Source organism: Plecotus auritus (genome assembly GCF_963455305.1).
Source record: "Plecotus auritus genome assembly, chromosome: 2".
NCBI lineage: Eukaryota > Metazoa > Chordata > Mammalia > Chiroptera > Vespertilionidae > Plecotus > Plecotus auritus.
In genome coordinates, this window is record NC_137771.1 from 113,057,572 (window position 1) to 113,073,997 (window position 16,426).

General features: G+C 47.4%; 1 protein-coding gene across 5 annotated transcripts in view; it reads right to left on the reverse strand.

Annotated features, from left to right (window-relative positions):
* PLOD2 (procollagen-lysine,2-oxoglutarate 5-dioxygenase 2) overlaps window positions 1-16,426 on the reverse strand; it is a 294,498-nt gene that overhangs the window by 96,148 nt on the left and 181,924 nt on the right. For all 5 annotated transcript variants that reach the window (XM_080654017.1, XM_080654018.1, XM_080654020.1 and 2 more), the window contains exons 5-7: window positions 15,580-15,692; window positions 13,527-13,590; window positions 9,085-9,182 (exon numbers count right to left, since the gene is read on the reverse strand). In XM_080654017.1, coding sequence (XP_080510143.1) covers window positions 9,085-9,182; window positions 13,527-13,590; window positions 15,580-15,692 — 275 coding nt within the window. The remainder of the gene's footprint in view (window positions 1-9,084; window positions 9,183-13,526; window positions 13,591-15,579; window positions 15,693-16,426) is intronic.

The following is a 16,426-nucleotide window of genomic DNA, read 5'->3' on the forward strand; positions in this document are numbered from 1 at the left end:
AGCATTTGACCTGTGGCAGTAAAAGAAACTTCTACTTGAATGGTTACCTCCTACAAAAACATACTTTAAGGTTTTTTTTTGTTGTTAATCCTCATGTAAGGATATTTTTCCATTGATTTTTTAAATATATACTTTTATTGATTTCAGAGAGGAAGGGAGAGGGAGGGAGAGGTGGAAACATTAATGATAGGAGAGAATCATTGACTGGCTGCCTCCTGCATGCATCCCCACCAGGGATCCAGCATGCAACCCAGGCATGTGCCCTTGACCGGAATCAAACCTGGGACCCTTCAGTCCACAGGCCGACGCTCTATCCACTGAACCAAACCAGCCAGGGACTTCCATTGATTTTTAGAGAGAGTGGAAGGGAGGGGAAGAGACAGAGAGAGAAAAACATCAATATGAGAAAAACATTGGTTGCCTCCCCTACATGCCCAGACCAGGGCCCAGGATCAAGCCTGCAATGGAGGTATGTGCCCTTGACCAAAATCAGACCCAGGACCCTTCAATCAGCAGGATGATGCTCTATCCACTGAGTCAAACCAGCTCAGGTCAAAAACACACTTTAAATAAAATGTTTGGCAAATTATATTTTAAATCATGAGTTTTCTAAAATATGATGTAATGAAATTAGTATTCATTTTTTTCTTCCACATCTTTGTATCAGGAAACCACTTCCCATACAATAATTAATTGACTGAATATTGTATTAAAATGTATGAAATAAAACAAAGTACTTTATCAAAAAGAAAAAAAAAAGAAGCACCCTGGTTGTGATGTGGAGGAGAAAAGACAGGAAGGCTGGCAGGCAATGTGGATTGAGGGGGATATTATAGTTTGTGTTGGCTCAGTTTTGTTTTGTTTAGAGCCATGGTCAGCAAACTGCGGCTCACGAGCCACATGCGGCTCTTTGGCCCCTTGAGTGTGGCTCTTCCACAAAATACCACGGCCTGGGCGAGTCTATTTTGAAGAAGTGGCATTAGAAGAAGTTTAAGTTTAAAAAATTTGGCTCTCAAAAGAAATTTCAATCGTATTACTGTTGATATTTGGCTCTGTTGACTAATGAGTTTGCCCACCACTGGTTTAGAGAATGGAAAATATTTGAGGGACTTTAAAATGCTGATAAGAAGGATAATACACCTGGGGAAATTGATACATGATAGAGAAAGGAGAGCACATGGGAAAGCCAGCTTTATAGAACTGGAATGGGATATAAAGCAAGGTAGAAAGATTAAATAGGGGAGAAGGGGAGTCTACTTCCATTTTGATGTTGGAAATACTGCCAAAGTGGGTTTTCCCTTGAATTTCTTCCTATGCATATAGCTTTTACTGGAATTCCGACTACTGACTTCTCTGAAACAGCATACATCTCCCCATCTTGGCCTTCCCACAAAGCACATCTACTTGTAATCTCTTTTCCATATACTTATGAGTAAACCAGCCAACTCAGTATCTCAGAACATGGTTTTAAGCATGCTCACACACACACAATCATGTTCAATTTTAACTGGATACCAGCAATATGAACTTTACCAACTTACCTATAAATTTGCAGTCAATTACATTTTTAGCAAGCTCAATTATATACAGTTGAAAAGCATCTAAAATTTCATTAGTCAAGTTGTGTTTGTCAACTATAACCCAGGTTGAAAATAAGTGCAAAAGGAAGCATTCTGGGCATATAATTATACCTCAATCTTAGTAGAGTTGTTACTTTAAAAAATGGTGATTCAGATGAAACAAATGATCCTTTAACGACCTCAATAATTCCTATTAGGAGAGGATACCCTATATCAGTGGTTCTCAACCTTTCTAATGCCACGACCCTTTAATACAGTTCCTCATGTTGTGGTGACCCCCAACCATACAATTATTTTCGTTGCTACTTCATAACTAATTTTGCTACTGTTAATAAATCATAATGTAAATATCTGTGTTTTCCGATGGTCTTAGGCTCTACAGCAGCAGTTCTCAATCTGTGGGTCACAGCAGCGGTTCTCAACCTGTGGGTTGAGAACCACTAGCAGGGTTGCCTAAGACCATCGGAAAACACAGATATTTACATTACGATTCATTAACAGTAGCAAAATTAGTTATGAAGTAGCAACGAAAATAATTGTATGGTTGGCGGTCACCACAACATGAGGAACTGTATTAAAGGGTCGTGGCATTAGAAAGGTTGAGAACCACTGCCCTATATGAAGGAAGCATGGCTCACTCTCCAGTTAGTGAAAGGGCAGGGAGAGACTGACTCCATGTTCCCTTTGTTCCATGTCTTCCACCTCGTGGAGTCAGGTTCCTGCCCTAGAACCTCTCCAAGAGCCCAACCCACACTTTTGAATTAGCCAATAGAAATGCAAGGGGAAAGTAAGCCGCGCCCTGCCCCCATGTGCAACCTGACCCTGACCAATCAGCGGAGGCCACACTACCTCACTCCTCCTACCTCTCCCAGGCCCCCTATAAATCAGCGTGTTTGGGGTCTGGGGCTCTCTCTCTCTCTCCACCTCGCCGCTGCGCCGGTGTGTGTGTGGGGGACTGAGCTTGAGCTAGCTCGATTAAAGGCTCTTTGCTTTTGCATCGGACTCGGCTCCCTCGTGGTCTTTGGGAATCACGAAATCTGGGCATAACATTTGGGGGCTCGTCCGGGATCCCCAAGAACCTTAAGGGACCCCCGATCCGGAGAGTCTGACTGGCCACGGTAGGTGTCTGTCTGTTCCTTGTCTCTTTTGTGTGAGCTCATTTCTGAATCTCTGGCAGTGCCCGAAGCGGTCTAGGTGGACGCACCGGAGGACCACGGGCGGGAGGAATCGGGAGACGTCCCGATCCTCCTTCAGGAGGGACGTGTATTCCCCTCAAACCTCTGGGACGAGGTGGGTCGCTCCCACCGATCGGCGTGAGGCCGTCGTCCGCACTTTTGGTTTTGTCAGTTTTGTTCCAACGGACTTACGTTGGAAAGCTTGTCTCAAGGGCCCTTTGTTTGTGTCTGTGTTTTTCTGTTTTGTTTTGTGGACTCTCTTGATGGACATCATGGGACAGACTCAAACCACTCCTTTAGGCATTATGGTTGATCATTTCAAAGAGGTTAAGGGAAGAGCTAGCAAACTCAGTGTAGAGGTCCGGAAGGGCCGGTGGCAAACTTTTTGTTCTAGGGAGTGGCCGACTTTTAGTGTCGGGTGGCCACCGGAGGGGACCTTTGACCTCCCCACCATCCACCGGGTGAGGGACATCGTCTCTCAGCCCAAGAAGGGACATCCTGATCAACTCCCTTACATTATTACTTGGCAGGACCTCATGGAAGATCCACCCTCCTGGCTTCAGCCCTTTCTGTCCCCGCGCCCCCTGGAGCTGAAACCCATACTTGCTTTGCAGGAAACGGAGAAGGTGAAGAAGAAAAAGGCCCTCACCCCGCCATCAGCTCCCCTCTATCCTGTCTTTCAGGGGGGAACTGAAGAGGAACTAATCTTTCCTCCCTCATATCAGCCCCCTAGGAGTCCACAGGGGGGCAATCCTCCCACGCAAAGGGAAGCGGATGCCACGGGGAGCGGAGTTCCTGGAGCGGCTGGGGGCGGAGTTCTGGGAGCGGCTGCGGTTCCGGTGGGAAGCCCGCCTCTTACTAGACAAAGGGCTCAGAGGGAACTGTCTGTCACAGCCCCTGACTCCACTATTAAAACCCTACCTTTACGAGCCACGGGGCCCCCAGATGCGGATGGCAATCAACTCCATTATTATTGGCCTTTTGCCACTAGTGACCTTTACAACTGGAAGGCTCAGAATCCTAAGTTCTCTGAGAAGCCAGCAGGGCTTATTGATCTGTTAGATTCTGTCCTTTTCACCCACCAGCCCACGTGGGATGACTGCCAACAGCTTTTACAGGTCCTGTTCACAACTGAGGAGAGGGAAAGAATCCTCAATGAGGCCCGGAAAGTGGTTCCAGGCATCGATGGGAATCCAACCACCAACCCGGTCTAGATAGATGTCTCTTTTCCCTTAACTAGGCCTGAATGGGATTTCAACACGGCAGAAGGTAAGGAGAGGCTCCAGGTCTACCGCCAGACTCTAATGGGGGGTCTCCGAATGGCTGCTAGAAAGCCAACTAATTTGGCCAAGGTAGGGAATGTTCAGCAGGAAAGGGATGAGTCTCCAGCTGTCTTTTTAGAACGGATCATGGAGGCATACCGCACCTACACCCCCATGAATCCAGAAGCTCCTGAAAACAAGGCAGCTGTGATCATAAGCTTTGTAAACCAATCAACTGTGGATATTAAAAAGAAACTGCAAAAAGTAGATAGGCTAGGGGAGAAGAGTTTAAAGGACCTACTGGAGGTAGCCAAGAAGGTATATAATAACAGGGAGCCCCCAGAAGAAAGGCAGGCTCACGCTGCAGCGGCTGCCAGCAGCAAACAAACCCGAGACCTAGCTAAGATCCTGCTCACCACCACCGCGGACTCTTCCGAGGAACGGAACCGCCGTCTCCGCCAACTCACCGGCAACCAGGAGGACGGTAAGGGGACCGCCCGGGGCGGGAGGCGGAAGCTGCAGAAAGATCAGTGTGCTTACTGTAGGGAGATAGGGCACTGGAAACAAGAGTGCCCGAAAAGGGCCAGCAAAAAGGGAGGCGAAGCGGATCGAGTGAAGGTCCTGGAGCTACATGAACTGAGTGATTAGGGGAGTCGGGGTTCGGATCCCCTCCCCGAGCCCAGGGTAACTCTTAGAGTGGAGGGGACCCCCATTGACTTTATTGTCGACATCAGAGCGCAACACTCAGTCCTCTGTACGCCTCAAGGAAAATTAACAAATAAGAAGTCTTGGGTACAAGGGGCAACTGGTATGAGCCAGTATTCATGGACTACCCGAAGAATGGTGGATTTAGGGACGGGCTGGGTATCCCACTCTTTTATGGTAATTCCGGAATGCCCCTACCCACTGTTAGGACGAGACTTGCTCACTAAGATCGGAGCTCAGATAACTTTCAGACAAGGGGGGCCTCAGGTTACTGATGGCAAGGGCCACCCCATTCAGGTCCTGACATAAGGCTGGAGGATGAGTACCGGCTTCACCAAAAAGCCTCTCCAATAGAGGGCAGCACAGACGAATGGCTGCAGGAGTTCCCCACGGCTTGGGCGGAGACAGGGGGAGTGGGGCTCGCCGCCCACAGGGCCCCAATCCTGGTAGAGTTAAAACCAGGGGAAGGCCCGGTGAGAATCAAACAGTACTCCATGCCTCAGGAAGCCCGGAAGGGAATTCAGCCACACATTCGGAGACTGAGGGGCCTAGGGGTGCTGGTCCCCTGCCAGTCTGCCTGGAACACCCCCCTCCTGCCAGTCTGCCTGGAACACCCCCCTCCTGCCAGTCAAGAAGCCCCACACGAATGACTACCGACTGGTACAGGACCTCCGGGAAGTAAATAAAAGAGTTATGGACATACATCCAACGGTCCCCAACCCATACACTCTCTTAAGCTCTCTGGCGCCCTCCCGTGTCTGGTATACTGTGTTAGATTTGAAGGATGCCTTTTTCAGTTTGCCGCTCACACCCCGCAGTCAACCCCTGTTTGCCTTCGAGTGGCATGACCCGGAAGAGGGCTACAGCGGACAACTGATGTGGACTCGGTTGCCTCAGGGGTTCAAGAACTCGCCCACCATCTTCGACGAGGCCCTGCACGAGGACCTGGGTGAGTACCGGAGAACACACCCCAACCTCACTCTCCTTCAGTATGTGGATGATATCCTGATTGCAGCAGACATGGCTAAGGACTGCAAGGAGGGGACAAGGGACCTGCTGGCCTCCTTGGGGGCCCTTGGATACTGGGCTTCTGCGAAGAAGGCCCAGATATGCAAAGAAAGTGTGAGTTACCTGGGATACATACTGGAGGGTGGACAGCGGCGGCTGTCAGATGCCAGAAAAGAGACTATTTTGAAAATCCCATCCCCCACCTCCCGAAGGGAAGTAAGGGAATTCCTAGGATCGGCTGGCTACTGCCGCCTCTGGATACCGGGTTTCGCAGAGATTGCCAGGCCCCTATACGAGGCAACCAAGGAGGGAAAGGCCTTTGAATGGACTGAAAGAGAGAAGGCAGCCTTTAAGCAGTTAAAGAAAGCCCTCCTAAGTGCTCCGGCCCTGGGCCTGCCAGACATCACGAAGCCCTTCCATCTCTTCATAGATGAACACAAAGGAATAGCGAAAGGGGTCCTAACTCAGACCCTAGGCGCCTGGAGCCACCCGGTGGCTTATTTGTCCAAGAAGTTAGACCCTGTAGCTGCCGGCTGGCCACCATGCCTAAGGATTATTGCGGCAATGGCGCTTTTAGTCAAAGATGCTGACAAGCTGACCCTGGGGCAGGAAGTCTGGATCACCACCCCACATGCCATTGAGGGAGTCCTGAAGCAGCCTCCTGATAGATGGATGAGCAATGCACGTATAACCCACTATCAGAGTCTCCTTCTCAACCCTCCCAGAGTACGGTTTCATCCCAGTGCGGCCCTCAACCCTGCCACCTTGCTGCCCGACCCAGACCTAGATGCTCCCCTACATGATTGTGCAGGAATCCTAGAGCAAGTGCATGGGCTCCGGAAGGACCTGACCTACCAGCCCCTTCCAGATGCAGACGTCACCTGGTTCACGGATGGAAGCAGCTTCGTACGGGATGGGAGCAGGTATGCGGGTGCAGCTGTAGTCACTGAAACGGACACTGTATGGGCAGAGGCTCTACCCTCCGGGACGTCAGCCCAAAGAGCAGAGCTTGTGGCCCTCACCAAGGCCCTGACACTGGGAGCTGGAAAGCGGCTCAACATCTACATAAACAGCCGGTATGCATTCGCCACCGCTCATGTTCATGGGGCAATCTACCAAGAGAGAGGGTTACTAACAGCAGGGGGGCGGACTATAAAGAATAAACAGGAGATACTCGACTTACTCTCAGCCTTATGGCTCCCTGCCAAACTGGCCATCATACACTGCCAAGGACACCAGAAGGCTGACGACCCAGTGGCAAGAGGAAACCGCAGAGTTGACCAGGCGGCCAAGGCAGTAGCCATTTCTCCGATCCCCACCATGGCCTTACAGCTCCCAGACCCAGGAGACCCAGTTCTGCCAGTTCATCCAGGATATTCCCTGGAGGAGTTACAGTGCATTAGGAAGCTTCCCCAAGCAAAGGAGGAGAAGGGGTGGTGGTATATACCACAAGGGGAGCTCATACTGCCGGACCAGCTTGGAGTCTCCATGATAAAACACATGCACCGGTCCACTCACCTGGGGGCACGTAAATTAAAGGACTTAATCCGACACGCCAGAATTAAGATCCACCAGCAGGACATTAAAATAGAGCAGGTTGTATCTGCTTGCAAGACCTGTCAACTCACAAATGCGAGAATCAGGCCGAGTGAAAAAGGAACCAGGCTTCGAGGAACCAAGCCTGGGGCACAATGGGAGGTCGACTTCACTGAGGTTAAACCAGGAAAGTATGGCTATAAATATCTTTTAGTATTTGTAGATACCTTCTCCGGATGGGTAGAAGCATACCCAACTAAGCATGAAACAGCTCAGACGGTAGCTAAGAAGCTGCTGGAAGACATCTTGCCCAGGTACAGTTTTCCCGCTGAGATAGGGTCAGACAATGGACCAGCTTTTGTCTCGCAGGTAACGCAGGCAGTGGCCAAGGCCATTGGGGCAAATTGGAAATTGCATTGTGCTTATAGGCCCCAAAGCTCAGGGCAAGTAGAAAGGATGAATAGAACTCTAAAAGAGACCCTTACCAAATTGACCATGGAGACTGGAGGGGACTGGGTGGCTCTCCTTCCATATGCCCTTTACCGGGTTAGGAACTCCCCCTACACCCTGGGTTTTACTCATGAGATCATGTTTGGCCGGCCACCTCCTATTATCCCTAACCTTAAAGCCGAATTTCTTACAGAATTTGAAAGTCAAGAACTGTTTCTTTCCTTGAGAGGGCTCCAGAGGGCGCACGAGGACATTTGGCCACGCCTCCGCGCTATCTACGAGACCGGCCCAGCCCCGACTCCTCATCAGCATAAGCCCGGGGACTGGGTCTACGTGAAGAGACACCGCCCAGAGACCCTTGAGCCACGATGGAAGGGTCCCTACGTCGTGGTGCTGACGACCCCCACTGCTCTCAAGGTAGACGGCGTCGCGACCTGGGTCCATCACACTCACGTCCGGTCAGCGGACACATCTGTGATCCGGGAAGACTTCGTCACCAAATGGAGCATGATCGAGATCAACGCAACCCGCTCAAGCTCAAGCTACGGCGTGTTCGACCTGCCTGATGCTGGAGGGGGAAGGAAGGCTACCGGATGGGACACCAGGAAGACTTGGGGACTCCAATTTTATCAGTGCAGGGAATTTGGGATGGTGTACCCTCGTGACCCAGGAATGTTGTTCAGTAGAAATACAAACCGACCCATGATTGGGCCTGTAAGTTTCAAGACAAGGGGGGAATGAAAGGGCGGGGAAAGACCGACTCCATGTTCCCTTTGTTCCATGTCTTCCACCTCGTGGAGTCAGGTTCCTGCCCTAGAACCTCTCCAAGAGCCCAACCCACACTTTTGAATTAGCCAATAGAAATGCAAGGGGAAAGTAAGCCGCGCCCTGCCCCCATGTGCAACCTGACCCTGACCAATCAGCGGAGGCCACACTACCTTACCCCTCCTACCTCTCCCAGGCCCCCTATAAATCAGCGTGTTTGGGGTCTGGGGCTCTCTCTCTCTCTCCACCTCGCCGCTGCGCCGGTGTGTGTGTGGGGGACTGAGCTCGAGCTAGCTCGATTAAAGGCTCTTTGCTTTTGCATCGGACTCGGCTCCCTCGTGGTCTTTGGGAATCACGAAATCTGGGCATAACATTAGCTGTTATTAAACATTGAAGTGAAATGTGTTTTAAATAGTGTAGAAAGTTATCATTGCTGAGAAAAAGTCATCAGCTAATCTAGATGAAATCAGATAATGTACTATGTAAAAGATAAAGCCATTAAATTGTTGGCACCACAATAAAGCCTCTTAAAGATGTTCTAAATATTGCTCCATAGTCTATCTCCAAAAAATAAGAAAATAGGGAAAAGTCACTGTGACTCACCTTAGTGGGTCCATTTCCATTAATTGCCACTGGTAATGTTTCATAAAATACATTCTTAGCTCTGGCTTTGCCATTTTCAAATTTCAGAACAACTTCATCTGAGTTAAAAGGAAAAACAGGTTTTAGTAATTTAAAATGTGCATATATACATACCTATATAATAAAGAGGTAATATGCAAATTGGTCCTAATAGCTTCACAGTAATGACCAATTTGCATATTAACAGGCTAGCAGGAGGCTGCTCTGGCAGCAGGGGAACTTTCTGTGCCCAGGCGCCCACAGCAGGCCTGGGTCCAGGGCCTGGCGGCAGGCAATCAGTCAGGCCTGTGTTCCAGGCGCCCACTGCATGGCAGCAGACATTCAGTCAGGCCTGTGTCCTGGGCGCCTGCAGTGGTGGGAGTCAGGCCTGGGTCCTGGGCGCCCGCAGCAGCAGGGTCAGGACTGGGTCCATCACCAGTTAGAAGGCATCTCAGGGTGAGGACCATCACCAGCCAGAACTCAAGATGGTCACCTGGTCTGGCCTGGCCCTCCTCAGAGGCAGCCCCTTTCCTCCATGTACACTGCAGAGGGCAGACAGGGATGCCTAAGAGGCTGGAGCCATGATGCCCCATGCCTATCCTACTCCCCTGGCCTCCTTCACCTGTGGCCCCCACAGAAGGGTGTGTATGAGAGCCCTTCCCCTGCTACCTCTCACCACTGTCTCCGGCCATCCCTCAGCACACAGGCATATCAGCTTTCAAACTTGCCCTACTCACTTCCTCTCACCCTCTTCCAGGGCCTCTGCTATGGATGGGGCCTTTGGAATCCAGGGCTCTGGGGTTTTACAACAGAGCTGGGGTGGGAAAGGGTAAACAGCACCAAAGATGGCTGATATGGCCACCCACCTCTGCCTCAGCTTGACCAATTAGTTCAGCCTCAGAACGTGGCACTCAGAGGGGATCCCTACTTCCCCAGCAACAGCTCTAGGGCCTCGGCCCCAGTGCCAACCTCCTCTCCCCTTGGCCCGCCCCACAGCTGGTGCTAGATGCAGCTCCGTGTGCCTTACTTAACCACTCCTTCCTTCCATGTTCCTACAAAGGAGGCTGCATCTTTGTATGTTATATCCATATAAACTTAGTAACATTTTGGGGGAAAAACAAAAACAAAACAAACAAACAAACAAAAACCAATGACCAAGAGAATGCTGCAGTCAACGTCCAGACTCCGGCACAGGAGAACGGAGAGAAGCAAGAATTCCATAAGTTGGCTGATGCCAAGCTATTTCTGAGTGACTGCCTGGCATGTGACCGCAGAGGAAGGAGTCCAAGTTTCTCAGCAGAACACCAAGGACTTCTTCCGTGTTCTGAACCTTTGCTTTGGTTTTCAGAATTCCCTGCTCCCCATCTGTTGGCTCCCTTCCTCTGAGGGCGATGTCATCATTACATGGGTGCAACTGGAATATTGTATCTCGAGAGGATTGCCCCAATGTACGTATCCTTTTATCCAATGATGAAAAAATCCCAAAGAACAAGAATGGAGACAGACTACAGTCCTTTAGGCTTAAAAAAAAAACCCCAGAAGTGTCATGTGAAGAGCTGAGACTTGGCTCTGTCCACGCACCTCAGAGAGATTGGATGAGGAAATGGTCCAGTTTGGTCCTGACTTTACCCACTTATGTTACTCTTGAAGGTGTCTTTGCCACAGTGTGAATAAACTGCCACCTTTTGGAATAGAGGCTCATAGGAAAGTCTGCATTCTCAACTTTTCTTGAAACAGATCTATGTTCTGCAGCCGTGGCCACCGATCTGAGACAATGGTCCTGTTGCTGGGAATCAGGGGGCACTGGAGTGGAGGCCTGCCCCGCCCCCCGCCCCGTACCCTTTTACATTCAGGGATTGAGCTGAACTCATTTTGGGGGAGTCCTGGCAAGGATGACAGGTGTCACTGATAGAAGGATAGAGAATGGAGAGGCGGACACCCTGCTCAGTCCCTCCCTGGTGGGGTCAGGCAGATGAAGGCCGGCCAGCCCACCCCACAATTGGGTGAGATAGCGTCCTCTGTGTCCACCTCTCACCCTGTGGGCCCAGCCACTGCCCTCAGCTCCGGGCAGCCCTCTGCGTTCCACGACAGTGCACTCTGCCCTCACATGCTGCTCGCCTTAAGTGAGAAGGAAGAGAGCAATTGGCTCACATACAACTACACAGAAAGATAGGGCTCACGGCTGGCGAGTGCAGTGGCGGTGGCAGGAGCCTCTCCTGCCTCTATGGCAGCGCTAAGGAGCAGCGAGCCGAGTGGTAAGGAGCAGTGAGCAGGCGGGCAGTAAGGAGCAAGAGGTCCTGGACTGTGAGAGGGATTTCCAACTGTTGGCTTAGGCCCGTCCCATGGGGAACGGGCCTAAGCTGGCAAGCAGACATCCCCTGAGAGGTCCCAGACTGCGAGAGGGTGCAGGCTGGGCTGAGGGACCCCCCTCCAGTGCACAAATTTTGTGCACAGAACCTCTAGTGTGTGTGTGTGTGTGTATGTTTGTGTGTGTATATATATATATATATATATATATATATATATATATATATGTGTATATATATATATATATATATACACATATTTTTTTTTCTTATTGTTATAAATTTGCTCATGCATTCATGCTATCATGTGCTACTACACTTTCAGTAACTTGGCCTACTCCAAGTCAACAGATATCCAAATGACACAGAATGAGATTCTGAGCACCTCACATACTCCAGCCTGGCACCAGCAGACTGAGGTGCTGAGCCACTGAAATGTCTGGTGGAAGGAAAGCAACTTTGCAATCCTGCCTCTGCCTCCTGATAGTGATGTGATCTTAGAAGAGTTAAATTATTGTCACAATTTATTCATCTGTAAAATGGGATCCTTGCCTGCCTTTCAAAGTTATTATGAAGATAATAACAATATATGTGAGGCAAATAGAACACTGCCAGGCACAATAAGCAAGGTTTCTACACTTGGCCATGACTGATAGTATTTCCAGTTCTTGAAAATCAGGTTTACTGTGGAAAGCATTATGGAGTTACCTCAAAAATTAAAAATGCAACTGTCTTATGACCCAGCAATTCCACGTCTGGAAATAAATTCAAAGAAACCCAAAACACTAATTTGAAAGGATATATGCACCCCTATGTTCATTGTAGGGTACAAGAGTCAAGATTTGGAAGCAGCCCAAGTGTCCATCAGTAGATGAGTGGATAAAAAAAGCTCTGGTACATTTATACCATGGAATACTATGCAGCTGTAGAAAAGAAGGATCTCCTACCCTTTGAGACAGCATGGAGGGACTTGGAGAGTAACATGCTAAGTGAAATAAGCCAGTCAGAAAAAGGCAAGTACCATATGATTTCATTCATATGTGGAATCTAATGAACAAAATGAACTAAATAAGCAAAATAGAAACAAACTTGTAGATAGAGAGCAAGCTGACAGCTGTCTGGGGTGTAGGCATGGTGGAGAGATTGAACAAATAAAAGAGAAAAAAGAGAGAGAAAAAAAACTCATAGACATGAAGAACAGTGTGGTAATTACCGGACAGGGGGGAAGTGGAGGAGGGTAAAGAGAGGATAAATGGTGATGGAAAGAGACTTGACTTGGCGGGAGGGGGGGCGGGGGGGTGAACACACAATACAGTGTACAGATGATGTGTTGTAGAATTGTGCACCTGAACCTATATAATTTGTTAATCAGTGTCATTCTAATAAATTCAACAAAAAGGAAAAGAAAAAAAGTCAGGCTTAATGTAATTCCAGGAATATACAAGTCATAAGGGAGCAGAGAGGTATTTTTGTTTTCAGATTCCTTCCCTCACTTCCTGAGTACTCCAAACTAAATTCTTTCTATTCTGAGAAACCTGTTACTCCATGTACTGCCTTGAAGAATCATATTGAATTGCAAAGTATTTTTAAATTTTAAGTATAATGTCTTACTGAATTAATGTACTTTGATTTTTAATGTATTGATTAATTTTAATACATTAATATATTTCATCAAGATATATGTCTATTTAGGAAAACACACCACACACACACACTCCACAGTGAATGTGCCCAGTTATCAGGTACCTTTCAGCTAGGTGAAAAATACTCTTATACTCTACCATTCCTAAGTAATTCTCAATATAGAGAACTTATAATGAAAAATGTGTAACAGTAGGTGTAATTAATTTAAAACTACATTTATAGTCCCAGATGGTGAGATACTAAATTCTATGTTACCTAAGGCCAGCTTATCTTTTTTTTGCATCACTCTGAGGTAGTGATTTGAACTGAAAGTATTTAACTGCATCAATAAGCTCAAGTCCAGTATTTTTTAATAGTTGCAATATCTACACAGTAAACCTTAGTCATAGCCCCAAAATGGATATACTAAACAGCATAGTTGAAAACACAGGTGTCCATTATATCCACAAGCAATTCATTATTTTGGAAGCATACCTACAGCTCCGTTTAAAGTCTGGAAAATTTTGCATTTGTGATCCAGTGTGATGTTAAGAGCTTCCTAAAATAAGAACAGAGATAATATTAAAAACGACAATGGAAACAACAAACAACACTATCATGTTAATATAGTTTGTTCTTTTAAAAAAATTTTTAAATTCCATATGTAAATTATTCCAGCAATATTTTTCAGAAAGACTATAATTTTACTGTTGATTAAATTAGAGGATAGAATGTATGGGAAAGCATTCATGCTGTTTTCCAAGCATTTCCACATCTCTACCTTCTGACTAATTCTGACCAATGAATTGTTAGCAGAAGTAAAATGAATCACTTCCCATCTGGAGATGTCATTGCCAGTTGGGGACTCAAAGTGTGCTCCTTCTCTCTGGCACATGAACCAGCAAGGTTGAAGATAGCTGCTCTATCAGCTAGGGCCCCACCCACCTCTACCAAATGACTACAATAAGCAGGAACCCCTGTTGTGTTAAGCTGTTGAGCTTGAGGGTTATTATTGCAGCATAAACTGCCTGATTGCCAACAGGCTGGCAATTAATCTGCTTTACAAACCTTATTATTCTCACTCAGCCCGGTGTGGCTCAGTGTTTGAGCATTAACCTATGAACCAGGAGGTCATGGTTTAATTCCCGGGTTGCCAGTTTGATCCTCAGTGTGGGGTGTGAAGGAAGCAACCAATCAATGATGCTCTCTCATCATTGATGTTTCTATCTCTCTCTTCCTCTACCTTCCTCTCTGAAATCAATAAAAATATATTTTTAAAAACCCTTATAATTCTCAATGCAGTTTTTCATCTACATTGCTCTTCACAATAATATTCCTAAAAGTGTTTTGCATCCTATTGTGGATTGAAACTTTGTGCTCTCTCAAAATTCCTATGTTGAAGCTCTAACCCCAATGAGGGTTAAGTTCAGGTTATAAGAGGGGGGGCCCTCATGATGGAAATTTTGCCCTTATAAGAAGAAATGAGTGTTTATACACCTGTGCTTGCCCTCCCACTCCCTTTCCTTCTCCCACTGTCTCTTTCCTTCTCTATCTATCCCATGTGAGGACACAGCAAGAAGATGGCCATCTCCAAGCCAGGAAGAGAGTTCTCATCAGAAACTGACCATGCTAGCAACCTTATCTCAGACTTCTAGACTCTTTGAAAATAATTTTTTCTATTGTTTAAACCACCCAGTCTATGGTATTTGGTTATGGCAATCCAAGCAGACTAAGACACATACTAAGCATACTCTTACGCTTAGAGAGAAATTTAAACAGGATTTAGACAACCAAAAATATTACAAAGACAACAGAGAGGAAGCACCCTAAGCAAAGACAACTAAATAAGACTCAAAGCACTTTCCTAGTTGAACTACAAGAAAAGAGTAGCAGCATGCTACACCCATCAAGAGGAGGTTTCTCTCCAGATGAGAGGCCAAGTCCCTCAGGCTTGCCATAGAGGGAAAGTAAAATACAGAGATGAAGAAAAATAGCTTAAGAATTGAGTTTCTTAAGTATTAAGTGTCTAATGAAAATATTTAGGTGACTGAATTACTTATCTAAGAAATATAGCTGCAAATTCACTGTAAAATGTACTTTTAAGAAAACATTGTTTCATAATGACAACACCCATGAATACACAATTCAGTAAATTCTAGAACTATAACAGTTATATTAGGTAAATATATTAAAAATATTGTTACATTTGAGCTTTGGTTTTGCTTTTCTCCAAAGTTTCATTTAAGTCAATCTCAGGACTGCTATTTGCTCTAACTTCACTCCCCCGACCCTTAATTACAGAATTCAGATTTCTAGCAGGATACATGTACTAGAAATAAAAGACAGCATTTTCTTTGCATATTATATGTAGCCACACAAATATGTTGCAGTCAAAGAAAAAATACAAGAAAGTATTTTGTGAGAAGGGAGTTGACAAAACTGAGATGGTCCCTTATTTACTCTTCTGCCTGCTAACTGCCAGGAAGCTCCAGCAGCCTTCTTGGACAAGGGGATTACATTGAAAGTGGGAGCAGGAGCTATTACATACCCTCTTCAGTGGATCAATGTAAATTTTAGTATAAAATAGCTGATCATCATCATTGTCCTGTAGGTTCCACTGTTGAACTATACGGTTGATATATGGAGCATAACCAATAAAACCTGCAATACAACAGAGAGAGAATAGAGAATTTAGTAGTCAAAGACCAAAACTCATGTGTATGTTAATTCCATTGACCCACTACAGTTATAGAACCCATTAGGTCAAATCCTTAGGCTGGAACATTACAGCTCACCATGAGAAAAATATGAGTTATTGAGACTCCTTTGTTTTATATGTAAATTAGTGGCCTGGTGCACAAAATTCATGCATGGGGAGGGGTCCCTCAGCCTGGGCTGCACCCTCTCCAAACTGGGACACGTCGGGAGACATCCCTCTCAGAATATGGGACTGCTAGCTCCTAACCACTCACCTGCCTGCCTGCCTGATTGACCCTAACCACTCTGCCTGCTGGCTTGCTTGCCCCCAAATGCCCTCCCTTCCAGCCTACTTACCCCCAGCTGCCCCCCCCTGCCAGCCTGCTTGCCCCCACCTGCCCTCCCTGCCAGCCTGCTCGCCCCCAACTGCCCTGCTGCTGGCCTGATTGCCCCCAACTGAACCCCACTGATGGCCTGCTTGTCCCCAACAGCCCCCCTGCCAGCCTGACCACCCCCAACGACCCCCCCACCAGCCTGCTCACCCCCAACTGCCCCCCTGCCAGCCTGATCACCCACAACTGCTGTCCCATCCTGGCCTGATCACCCACAACTGCCTTCCCCTCTTGGCCCCTAACTGCCATTACCTTGGCCCTGCCACCATGGCTTTGTCCAGAAGAACATCCAGAAGGTCTCCTGGA